The 12,840-nt window shown below is 32.3% G+C and overlaps 1 protein-coding gene across 3 annotated transcripts in view; it reads left to right on the top strand.

Moving 5' to 3' along the window:
• Senp6 (SUMO specific peptidase 6) overlaps window positions 1-12,840 on the top strand; it is a 107,992-nt gene that overhangs the window by 69,604 nt on the left and 25,548 nt on the right. For all 3 annotated transcript variants that reach the window (XM_077801736.1, XM_077801737.1, XM_077801738.1), the window contains 4 exons: window positions 5,694-5,864; window positions 10,488-10,521; window positions 10,866-11,060; window positions 12,438-12,664. In XM_077801736.1, the coding sequence (XP_077657862.1) occupies window positions 5,694-5,864; window positions 10,488-10,521; window positions 10,866-11,060; window positions 12,438-12,664 (627 nt within the window). The remainder of the gene's footprint in view (window positions 1-5,693; window positions 5,865-10,487; window positions 10,522-10,865; window positions 11,061-12,437; window positions 12,665-12,840) is intronic.

Raw genomic sequence — 12,840 nt, 5'->3', positions numbered from 1 at the left:
GTACAAGCATGATTAATGTATTAACAAACAACTGCAAACAAAATCATTGTCCATTAATATGGATATGAATGAAGAAGTTATGGTATAACTGTTTGAAGCAGCCATTGATAGTAAAAGTTAAAACTCTATCAATAACTTTTAGAATTTCTATATAGTACTGTTGAATAGGAATATCCCCCCAAAAAAGAACATTTGTTATAAAATAAAATCTTATATGTTAAAAAATGACATATTTGCATAGATATGTCAGGGTTCAGAGGAAAATACTTGGACTTGGTTCAGATGGGAACCTGAAACCCTGTGCAGTGGCACATGCCTATAATCCCAGCTACTGGGGAAGCTAAGGCAAGAGCATCTTGAGTTTGAGGCTCGCCTGGGCAACTTAATAAAACCCTGTCTCAAAATGAAATTTTAAAATGAGCTGGTGATATATCTCAGTGGTAGAGCAGCCCTTTTTAAAATTTCATTTTGAGATAGGGTTTTATTAAGTAGCCCAGGCTGGCCTCAAACTTAAGTTTTATTAAGTTCCCCAGTACCACCAAAAAGGAAAAAAGGCTACAGGCTAAAGAAATGAAAAAACTACTGAAAGGATATATTTTTATATAATCTTAGGAAATGCCCTTCCAAACATGAGATAAAATTTCTTTAACTAATTGAAAACCAAACATAAGTGTTCCAAAATACCATAAATAGAATTGGATAGGTAAATGCAAATGAGGATATAGGGAATTATTTGACAAAGTGTAAATTGATCTTTTGTGTGTTAATTTTTTAAAAGCCAAGAAATAGAAACAAACCATTGAAAAGTGAATAAAGAAAATGAATGAATTTCAATCAAGGTAGTAATCAAAGTAGAGAATATGAAATTAAAATAACCTTTTGTTAACTATCCAGATTGCTGAAAATTTTAGAAGTATGACAGGGTCTCATCTTGGTTAGTGTTTGAAGATGTGAGATGTTGAGTTTGTAGATGGTTATAACTTTGCTGGAGGGCAATTTGGCAATAATTCTAAATATGTGTATGTAGTGAGCTGTAGAAATGCTCATTGGAGATAGAAGTCAGATGTTCAACGTAGAAGCAGTTCAGTTAAATAAATAATGGATTTCCATATGGTAGAATTTTTAGTTGAATAGTTTTCAGACTGGTTCATTGAACCATGCATAAGTGTTCTCCAGTGCTCTTCTTAGAAAGAAGAGATAGATACTCTGTGGAAGCAAATGGAACACTCAGATTCTAGATTTAATGACTTTACTATGGGATTCAGCTGGAACAGCTCTTAAATTATCTGCTTTATTTATTTCTTTCATTTGAAAACATTATACTAAAACTAAATAAGAGAACTGTCAAACCTGTCTAATGGGTTTCCATTAATAATTTGGCAAAATATTCTTGATAAATAGTTGGTAAACCTTGTGATAAACTCTTAGTAAACCTGAAAAATCAGTTTACAAAATCATAGAGATATATATGATAATCACATTTGGTTTTGTTCCTTTTTATTTATTTTTTAGCACACATAAGACTTACTAATGGAGTACCATGTGATGTTTCAGTATATATGAACATTGTATAGTTTTTAAATTAGGTTAAACATGTCTGTCTTATCTCCTAAAACATCTTTTTCTTTATGGTGAGAACCTTGGAAATTCTTTATTCTAGGTTTTTGAAATGCATCTAGGTTGTGTTATCATTTGTAGTCATCCCACTATGCAGTAGCACACCAGAACTGTTTTTACTCCTAACCATATCTTAGAACTCACTGACTAACCTTTCCCAATAATACTCTCCTTAGCCTCTGGTAACTATTATTCACTATAATTTTCTATGAAATCAGCTTTCTGTGTGCCAGATATGAGTAACATTCAGTGGTTTTATGTGCCTGTCCTATTTCATAAACAGCCCCGCATGATGGGAAATGCCTCATAATCCCAGTGGCTTATGAGGCAGACACAGAAGGATCAAAAGTTCAAAGCCAGCCTCAGCAATTTAGTGAGGCATTCTTCAACTTAGTCAGGCTCTCAGCAACTTAGTGAGATCCTGTCTCAAAAAATTAAAAGGGCTAAGGATATGGCTCAGTGGTTAAGTGCCCCAAGTTCAGTCAACAAAGTAAACAACCATAACAACATAATGATTTCCAGATCTATCCACATTGTAGCAAATGACATAATTTTTTTCTTTTTTCTGGCTGAATAATATGTCATTGTGTATGTGTACCATGTTTATCCATTTATCAGTTGATGAACACTTAATGTGTTTGTATTTCTTGGCTGCTGTGAATAGTACTATGACAAATAAAATGGTGCAGATGTCTCTTCAACATGCTAATTTCATTTTCTTTGAATAGATGTTAGTGAGTGGGATTTCTGTATTTTCAGTTTTTCAAGGAATCTCTGTACTGGTTCCATAATGGCTACGCAGATTTACATTTCCACCAACAGTCTACGGTTTCCCTTTTTCCATATCCCTGTTCTCACTTACAATCTTTTAAGTCTTTTTGATGATAGCTCTTCTTACTGGAATAAGATGATATCTCATTATGATTTTGATTTTTATTTCCCTGATAGCTAAGGATAATGAGCATTTTTTAATATAAATAAACCTGTTGGCATTTTGCATATCATCTTTGAGAAATTTCTGTTCAGGTCTATTGCCCAGTTTTCAATTGGAATATTTGGGTTTTGTGTATTTATTTTTGTTTTTGTTGTTGAGCTATTTGAATTCCTTAGATTCTGGATATTGACCCCTAATTGATATATAGCTTGCAGGTACTTTCTTCTGTTATTTAGGTTACTCTTTGCTCTGTTAATAGGTTTATTTATTTTTATTTATTTTTTATTTTTATTTTTTGCTGTGCAGAATCTTTTTAGTGTGAAAGCCCATTTATTTGGTTTGGCTTCTATTGCCTGTGCTTTTGGGGTTTGTCCAAAAAAATTCTTATCCATTCCAGTATCCTGAAGCATTTTTCTTTCTTTGTTTTTTTTTTTTTTTTTTTTTGCTAGTTTTATAGTTTAAGGTCTTAAATTTTGATTGTGAATACATTTTGAGCTAATTCTTGTATATGATTTAGACATAGGGGTTTAGTTTCATTCTTCTCCTATTACCATTTATTGAAGAGACTGTCTTTTTTTTAGGGTGTGTTTTTAGCCCTTCTGTCAAAAATTGGCTGGGCATGTTGGTGCATATCTGTAAACCCAGCAGCTTGGGAAGCTGAGGCAGGATGATCATGAGTTCAAAGCAAACTTTAGCAACTTAGCAAGGCCCTAAGTAACTCATTGAAACCCTGTCTTTTCTTTAAAGGGCTGGGGATGTGCCCCTGGATTCAATCCCTAGTACATACATACACACAAAACACACACACACACACACACACACACACGCCTATAGAAGCAAGGGTTTATTTCTAGGCTCTTGATTGTATTTTCATTAGAATATGTGTCTGTAGTGTGTGTGTTTTGCTAGGGATTGAACCCAGGTGTTGTACCTGCTAGGCTAGCAGTCTACCACTGAGCTACATCCGAGCCCCAAATGTCTATACCATGATGTTTGATTACTGCAACTTGAGTATAATGCCTCCTGCTTTGTTCCTTTTGCTTAAGATTACCTTGGCTAAGGGCTGGGATTGTGGTTTAGCGGTAGAGCGCTCGTCTAGCACTTGCGATGCACTGGGTTCCATCCTCAGCACCACATGCATCACATAAAAATAAATAAATAAATAAAAATATTGTGTCCAACTACTTCTAAAAAATAAATATTAAAAAAAAAAAGTTTACCTTGGCTATTCAGGGATTTTGTGGCTACAAAAAAAGCTAGGTCATTTTATCTACTTCTATGAAGAATATTATTGGTGTTTTGATAGAAATTGCATTGAATGTTTACATTATTTTGGTTAGTGTGGGCATTTTAACAATACTAATTTTTCCAGTTCATGAACATAGAATGTCTTTCCCTTATTTTATGTCCTCTTTAATTCTTTTGTTTTTCTTTTAACTTTATTTATTTTTATGTGCTGAGGATCAAACCTAGGGCCTTGCATGTGCAAGGTGAGCACTGTACCCCTGAGCCATAATCCCAGCCCCTCTCTTTAATTCTTTTCATCAATTTTTTTTTTCCACAGTAGAGATCTTTCACCTCTTTGGTTAAATTTATTCCTAGGTATTTATAATATATATTTTATTTTTATTTTTTGGAGCTACTGTATATAGTATTGCTTTCTTGATTTCTATTTCAGATAATTCACTTGGGGCATAGCAGTATAACTAAATTTTGTATTAGATTTTATACGCTGCAACTTTGTTAAGTTTGTTTATTCTAATTTTTGTGTTTTTGTGTGAAGTCTGGGGTTTTCTATACATTTTGTTTTAAATCTGTATTTTGTTTTAAATGTGTATTTTGTTCTATGACATGTATCATAGAGAGGTCTTCTATCTATGTTAGACCTATTGCCCCCAGCCCCATCCCTTCTCATTTTCTGTCAAGATCATGTTTTGTCCTTGACATCATAATAGTTTTTACAGGTTATGGATCCCCAATCCAAATGCTAGTCTTAAATGCTCCAAAGTCTGAAACTAGTGTTTTGGTTTGGTATTAGGGATTGAAACCTTGGGCACTTCACCACAAATCTACATCCCTAGCCCTTTTATTATTTATTTATTTGTTTGTTTGTTTTGTTTTGAAATAGGTTCTCAGTAAATTACTCATGGCCTCTCTAAGTTGCTGAGACTGGCCTTGAACTTGTGATTCTCCCCATTCAGTCTTCTGAGTTGGTGGGACTACAGGTAGGAGCCACCACTCTTGGCAAGTCTGAAACTTTTTGAGTACTGATGATCCTCCAGAGTTTTTGATTTTTGATTAATAGATTAAGAGTGCTCAACTAGTAAAAGCTATGCAGATATTCCCAAATCCAAAAAACTCTGAAATCTGAAACACTTCTGATTCCAAGCACTTCAGATAATGGTATATTCAACCCATAATGTAATTACTTTTAACGAAAATATAGAATTATGTAAAATACTGTGTTATGCTTAATTTACATTTGGGAAGTGACTGTGAAATCTAAATTAACAGATCAAGTAATTTAAAATATGTAATGCCTTCTTTTGTAATACATAAAACCATTCCCTAATTGATTATTTTCTAAAGAATTAATGATATAGTCAAAGTATTAACTTCTGCCAGCATTTTACTGTACATAAAGCAGTCTTCTAAGCTGCTTGTGTCTGTTATTCATTTAGGCAGATACTTTTATTATTTTTCGTTTTAAGAAACTGAAGGGAAGTTTTACAAGATCAGACCATTAAAACGTGATTGATTTGGCTGTGATTTGATCCCAGGTAGTGTGATTCCCACAGTATTCTTCCTAACTGCTCTGCTAATACTTTTGGATTTCAAATAATAACTAGAGGTTGATAAAATAGAAGGAATTTACTTTATTTATTTATTTTTATGTGGTGCTGAGGATCCAACCCAGTGCCTCACATGTGAGAGGTGAGCGCTCTACCCCTGAGCCAGCCTCAGACCCAGAGTGGATTTACTTTTATAAAGAAATTTTCTGTTTCATCTAATATTGTTTAAGAATAATTATTTTTATGTTGTGATAATTACGTTCCTTATATTAGGTGTTCTTTGTATGTGTACTGGATTTGTAGCCTTGTTATGGCAACTTACTAAGTGAAAATTTTCTTTTCCTTTTCAGTTTGGCAATTCTATCATCAGCACACCTCTAAAGCGTCGTAAAGTGGCTTCTCAAGAAACTTTAGTTAATTCTTTATCTTTAAGCTGCCAAAGTTCGTTTGAAAGTGTCATTTTAAATTGTCGAAGTATACGAGTAGGAACACTGTTCCGACTATTAATAGAGCCTGTTATTGTAAGTATATTCTTTAGCTATTTGTTGTACTGATTACAAGATAAATTCCATTGCAAAACCTGATCTATAGTATTTAAAATTTGTAAGCTAAATTATCTAAGTTAATAGAACATCAAAATTATTTGAAGATTTCAGATTGTTTTAAGAATATATAAATAGTAATGCCTCACCATTAAAAATTACTGGATAAAAATTTATCATAATGTTAATGTCCAGAGTAATGACAGATTCACTATAAGAAGATAACCAGTGAATTAGAAAACATTCCAAAATTTAGTAGTTTTATTCTCATGCCAGCTTATTACTTAAAAAGGATATGTTAAAGAACTATAGTAAGAGAAAAAAGAATCCAAAAGCTTCAAGTTCAGCTTAAAATTTATGTAGTGTCAAAAGTTTTAGAAAGAGGTTCTTGAACTATATAGTGAACATCTAAGAAGCATATACTTTTAGACTAGTTTAATATTCACAATGCCTGATGTATTTTTATAGTACCTTTATCTTCCTTATTATACCTGTCTGCCCATCATTTTACTGTCACCAGGCCCATTTAAGTATTCATTTTCTCTTTGAAATGTTAATTTCCTTAAGCAGTGTTCTTTTTCATCATTTTCTTTTTCATGTTTTCTGATATTGTTCATAGATTTATCTTCCTAAAGCACTGTACTTACTCTGTAGACGTTTGCTTTATAATGTCTTAACTTGTCTCTGATTATTTGTTCCTATCTGTATTTTCAAACCCTGTCTCTCATAAAGCAGTATCTGTAAAAGAACATATTATAAACCAATGGAAAACTTAAAAGGGAGTTTTATTCTCATTTTATGTTAAGTAATAATTATTTTTTTATAAAGACATAATTTTTATTTCTGGTAAAGGTTCATGATCCTAAGAAACAATGTGATCCAAAACAAATACATAAACACACACACACACACACACACACACACACACACAAAATCTACAGCTTAGTTTGTAGGTGCAAATGAAATGTAAACATTATTTCTTCCTCTTTTTTTTCTTCCTTTTTTTTTTTTTTTTGGTAGTGAGGATTGAATGCACGCTTCTATATGTTGGGCAAGCGCTCTGCTACTGAACTATATCCCCAACCTATTTTTCTTTATTGAGACAGGCTCTTACTAGTTGCCCAGTCTGACTTTGAGCTTGTGATCCTCCTACCTCAGCCTCCCTAGTGGCTAACATTGCAGTCTTCGCCTAAATGCCTGGCTGTGAATATGATTTCTTAGCAGAGCAAAGCTCCGTGGGAAGCCAGTAGTTGTTTTCTATCAAAACAATTATCACAACTTAAAAACTAAAAGTTTTATATAAGTACCCTCAGAGATTTAAAGCAAATGATATATAGTTTATTTGCCCTTTATTGTCCAGTAACATTGTAACAAATGTTATGTTTTCTAGTGATTCCTAAAACTTGTATTTGTTACAGGTTTTCACATACAGATAGTCTTTCTTGATTTCTATAATTTAACAAAAATGTTACTCTGTGTACTTTATATCCCCCAAATTTCCTGGGGTTTTCTAGGTTTTATGAATTTCCCCCACATTAGCACTATTATAACTTTTCAGTATGATGAATGAGCTTTTGCTGGTGATTTATACATTTAATGAAAGTTGCATATTTAGTTTCGAAGCTCTCTATTAAGGTATGGTGATACATACCTGTAATCCCAGTAGCTCTGGATGCTGAGGCAGGAGGATTGCAAGTTCAAAGTCAGCCTCAGCAATTTAGTGATACCCTGTCTCAAAAAATTAAAAGGGTTGGAGATATGACTCAGAAGTGCCCCAGGGTTCAATCCTGGTACAAATTTTAAAGAAAGAAAGGGAGGGAGGAAGGGAGGGGAAAAGAATTACATTAAAATTTGTTGGGCTGAGTGGTATATGCCTCTAATTCCAGCTACTTGGGGGAGTATAAAGCAGGAGAATCCCAAGTTTGAGGCAAGCCCCAGCAATTTAGCAAGACCCTTTCTCACAATTAAAAGGACTGGGGATGTAGCTCAGGGTTAAAGTGCCCCAGGGTTCAATCCCTGGTACCAAAAAAAAAAAAAAAAATTAACAATTTGGTGATTTTTTTTTAATAAAAGTTATAGGTTGAGTTATATATGCTGCAGTGAATTGAAACTAGCTTTGTAAATTTAATGGAAAAAACAAAAGATAGTGTGTATAATATAAAATGTACTGTTTAAATTTTTAAAATGAAAATGCTAACTGAAATAATTCTGGAAAATGAAATGTAGAAATGTGCTGTGTGATAGTAATTTATAGATTACATATTAGAAATGCCATACATGTCTAAATATAAAATCTTTTCTCATTTTTTCAATGAAAGACATAAAATCAAGAATTTTGATCATTTTAATTTTAGAAACTTTAGAGATATAGATGAAATAGTCCAATGTCTACTTAAAATATTAATATTTATGCTTAATTACATGCAGATTTTTAGATGACATAAATATTTTATGTCATTATTATTGCTGCTTTTTGAATCATGTAGCATTTTTCTGGAGCATAGAATTTTAGTTTCCTTGTATAGTAGAAGCTTCCAAGCTATAAGTATCCATTCTTGAAAAGCCCAAATAATGTGTTACTTTCCAGTGAAACCAATCAATATATTAATTTTGAAATGCAATTGTTAAAATATGCATATGACATTCTAGACTGCAATTATTCTAGTAATTACTAAATGTATGTTTTCCTATTTTCTTTTTTACATCATGAAAATTTTCCATCTAAAGTGTTAAAGACTTCTACAGTGAATATACTTCAGTTAAGTTATACTATTAGTAGCATATTGTACAAGTTGATTATCTATAATCCAAAAATCCAAAATGTTCTGATATCCAAAACTTGAATGCTGACATGATACTCAAAGATTTGGATTGCCTGCTATGGTGGTCCACACCTGTATATCCGGCTACTCTGGAACTTGAAACAGGTGGGTGGGGGGACACATAACTTGAGCCCATTAGCTTGAGATGAGCTTAGGCAACATATTGAGACCCCCATCAAAATAAAGAAATATATAAAGTTGTCTTGGGGCTGATGGTATAGCTTCAGGGTAGAACTCCTGCTTATTATGCACCAAGAATTTTTGGATTTTGACCATTTACAATTTCAGATTTGCACGTTACAGATGCTTGAACAGTAAAATCCAACCAAATATTCCAAAATTCAAAAATCTTCAAAATCTGAAATACTTTTAGTCCTAAGCATTTTGACAATGTGTATTTGCTTTTCTTCCCTATCTATATCGATTCATCTTATTTTTTTAAGTGGACTTAAAAGTACTTACCTCCTTTTTTGATTTTCTTAACTCCTGTAAATATGCAAAAATAGTAACTTAAGTTTTGTTAGGCTTAATATTAAATCTTCACATTAAAATGATTAATTTAAAACACTGTCATAACCACTTATAATAACTGATTCAGGCAAGGATTTTCAGTGGGTGCTAAAACCATTGGGTAAAAGATGATGAGAAGGGACCAGAGTTCTGACTCAGTGGTAAAGCGCTTCCCTAGCATACATGAGGTACTGGGTTTGATCCCGGCACCACATAAAAATAAACAAATAAAATAAAGGTATTGTGTCATCTACAACTAAAAAAAAATATTTAAAAAAAAGATGATGAGAAAACAATTTTCACAAGCCTTCAAGAATTTTTTCTCAAGAGTATTTAATTGCAAAGGAAATCTTTCAAGTGGAAAACCCTACCAGTTGCTGCCTTAGTTTAAGTGATTAAATTTGTATCATTAATGAAACTGACACAGCTTGCCTTCTGATGTGAAATTATGGGAAGTATCAGCCCATCATGTATGTGCAGTTTGTGTGGAAATATGTGGCCTGAATTTTAAAAATGATGAAACATAATCCGATACATGTTAGATGTTTTGCAGAACTTAGCCTAGGTTTCTTAAAGGCCCGGCCAGGAAGAACAGAGAGAGACTGATTTCTAGTGTAGAATGGAATAGATATGAGATCAATATAATATAACCTTGATAGATTCATGGATTTGGGCAAAGTTGAAGCAAGGATAAAGGCAAATTTTGAGCAGTTAGTGAAATTTAAAGTATGAACTTTTGAATTAAGTTAACCTTGATTTCTAAGATGTGCTAATGTTTTGGTTGCACAGGATAATGTCTTGTTCTTAGGAAATATATGCTGAAGGATTTGCAAATGAAATGCCTGCTTTATGAAGGTTTAGCAAAAGGGAAGTGACCATATGTGTGTGTGTGTGTGTGTGTGTGTGTGTGTGTGCGCGCGCACACGCGCGCACACACACACACCACAAAGTAATGCAGTGGATGTGGCAAAATATTAACAGTAAATCTGAGTAAGGAGTATTCAAGTGTTCATTATAATAATATGTTAGTTTCTCTAGAGACAAAGTAGCAATATAAAAAAAATTCTAAGTACTTGGAAAAAAAAAAGTAAAGCCCTACTTTCTGAGAGAGATTTTTTGGGGAAAATATTTCATCTTAAGTTTAAGCACATAGTAAATGACTTGGTTTCTCTTCCTTCTAAAGACGTAAGGTCCATGTAGTCTATCATATAAGGTATGTGTAAAATCTTTATAAATCTGTGATCAATACTAATTATCTTATTTTTTTTAGTTTTGTTTAGATTTTATCAAGATTCATCTAGATGGTAAGCTACTTTATATCTGTTTATTCACTAAAGCATTGTGTACACTAAAGTACTTGATAGGAATAAAAGGTTAAATGGTATTTATTGAATTCATTAAGATGATTATTCATTATTATCTATGTCTTAACAAAGGGCATGTATCTTGGTGTAATTTCTTTCTACAACACAACAAAGCATAATCTTTTAGAGCCTCTTATTTTGGGAAAAGTATAGAAATTTTCTTAATATACTTATGGAATAATAAATAGACCTTTAAATTTAAAGTTGTATTTTCTTCTTTCATGATTTTTGATCTTGTAAAAATTGATTGATCCATTTAACATTTCCATTTGTTTTTCCTCTAGAACCAGAAAGTGATCCTATAGAGATTATTTTAAATACCTCTGATCTAACTAAATGTGAATGGTGTAATGTCCGAAAATTACCAGTCGTGTTTCTTCAGGCAATACCAACAGTTTATCAAAAACTGAGCATGCAATTGCAAATGAATAAGGAGGATAAAATTCGGAATGATTGTAAAGGAATAAATAAGTTATCAAGTAAGTTATGTGGAACAGAGTTTAAGACATAATCGGTTGAATAGCAGAATGTGCATGCACTAGAAAGTGGAAGACTTTATGATTCGTACAGAATGAAGGCCTAATGAAGCAATATTTCTCAGTGCACTAATTTCCTTTATTAGAATATAATACAGTGGCTACCTTGTAAAACAGATATTACTGCCTTTATTTTGTAGTTGAGGAAAATCTCACTCAAAGTGGAAGAGCTGAAGATAAAAATCCAAGTGTACCCATTGAGGAAATTTTAAAAATGAGTTAAAATTCAAAAGATGTGTATTTTTTAACACTAAGTAAAATCGATTTGTTGAACTATAAATCAGAATCCATAAAAATAGGCTTGAATAGAAAGTTTTCAAGTTCATAGAAAAGGTTTTTATTTTTTGTTGCTGTTGTTGTTCTTAATTAAAAATGACAGTAGAGTGTATTTTGACATATTATACATACCTGGAGTATAACTTTCCATTCTTGTGGTTGCACATGATGTGGAGTTATACTGGGGTCTTCATTCTTTACAATAAATAGATCTAATTCTCTAGTTGGTTGCCCTTCACCTCTAACATTTATGTCATAGCCTGATTGCTTACAAAATAAATACTTTTCAGCAGTAATTGCCATTTTATCTTAATAATTAGTAACTTATAGCTACTATTAAAACTGCAAAAGTTGGGGCTGGAGTTGTGGCTAAGAGGTAGAGTACTCACCTAGCATGCATGAAGCTCTGAGTTTCATCCTCAGCACCACATGAAAAATTTAAAAAATAAAGATATTGTGTTCACCTATAAGTAAAAATTAAATGTTTTTTTTTAAAGAACCTAAAAAAAAAAACTGCAAAAGTTGACACATTAGTGAACAGCAGTTTTGCAATTAAATTCAGTAGATATACTACTAGTTTGCTTAGCACTTTCCTATTTGTATCTGACAAAAATGTTACCTGGTACATATTTAAGACTGTAAATAGGTATATTCGTTACATGCATTAGTAGACTTGTTCTTATAAATACTTATTTAGTTGTTGATGGACCTTTATCTTATTTATTTATATGTGATGCTGAGAATCAAACCCAGTGCTTTACGCATGCTAAGCAAGCACTCTACCACTGAGTTAAAAGCCCAGCTCAGTAGACTTGTTCTTGAGCTGTTACTAAAATAATACCAGTTCCTTTCTTTTGGTAACTTTAAGTGACATTGGTAACACTGATCTTTATTTCAGTATTTATTGTATCTTAAACATTGATTTTTGGATGTTTATTCCAGGACTTCTGATGATCTTAGTCTTCAGAATAATTAGTTGTTACTCTTTAAATTATCTATTTACTTTATTCTTTTAGTCTTATGGTTATATTTATTTCTTTTCAGATTCGGAGGAACAATATATAATTTTAATTTTTCAAAATGGCCTTGATCCTCAGGCAAATATGGTATTTGAAAGCATCATTACTGACATTGGTATAAAAAATAATGTTCCCAATTTTTTTGCAAAAATTCCCTTCGAAGAAGCCAATAGCAGACTTGTTGCCTGCACCCGAAGCTATGAAGAGAGCATCAAAGGAAGTTGTGTGCAAAAAGAAAATAAAGTTAAAACTGTAATTATGTTAAATTTATTTTGAGTAATGAGTAATTTTAAGGGGACATGTTTTATAATAATGACTTTCATTTAAATTCCCTTTTAGAATTAATTCCTTTTTATATGTGATGTGTGAACTATCTTGTAGCATCTAATTTAGGAACAAGATTCCCAATGTACACATACACACACTGC

The sequence above is a fragment of the Urocitellus parryii genome, chromosome 8, assembly GCF_045843805.1.
Source record: "Urocitellus parryii isolate mUroPar1 chromosome 8, mUroPar1.hap1, whole genome shotgun sequence".
Lineage (NCBI taxonomy): Eukaryota > Metazoa > Chordata > Mammalia > Rodentia > Sciuridae > Urocitellus > Urocitellus parryii.
The sequence above is the reverse complement of the archived record's forward strand: the minus strand, read 5'-3'. Positions and strand labels throughout refer to the sequence as shown.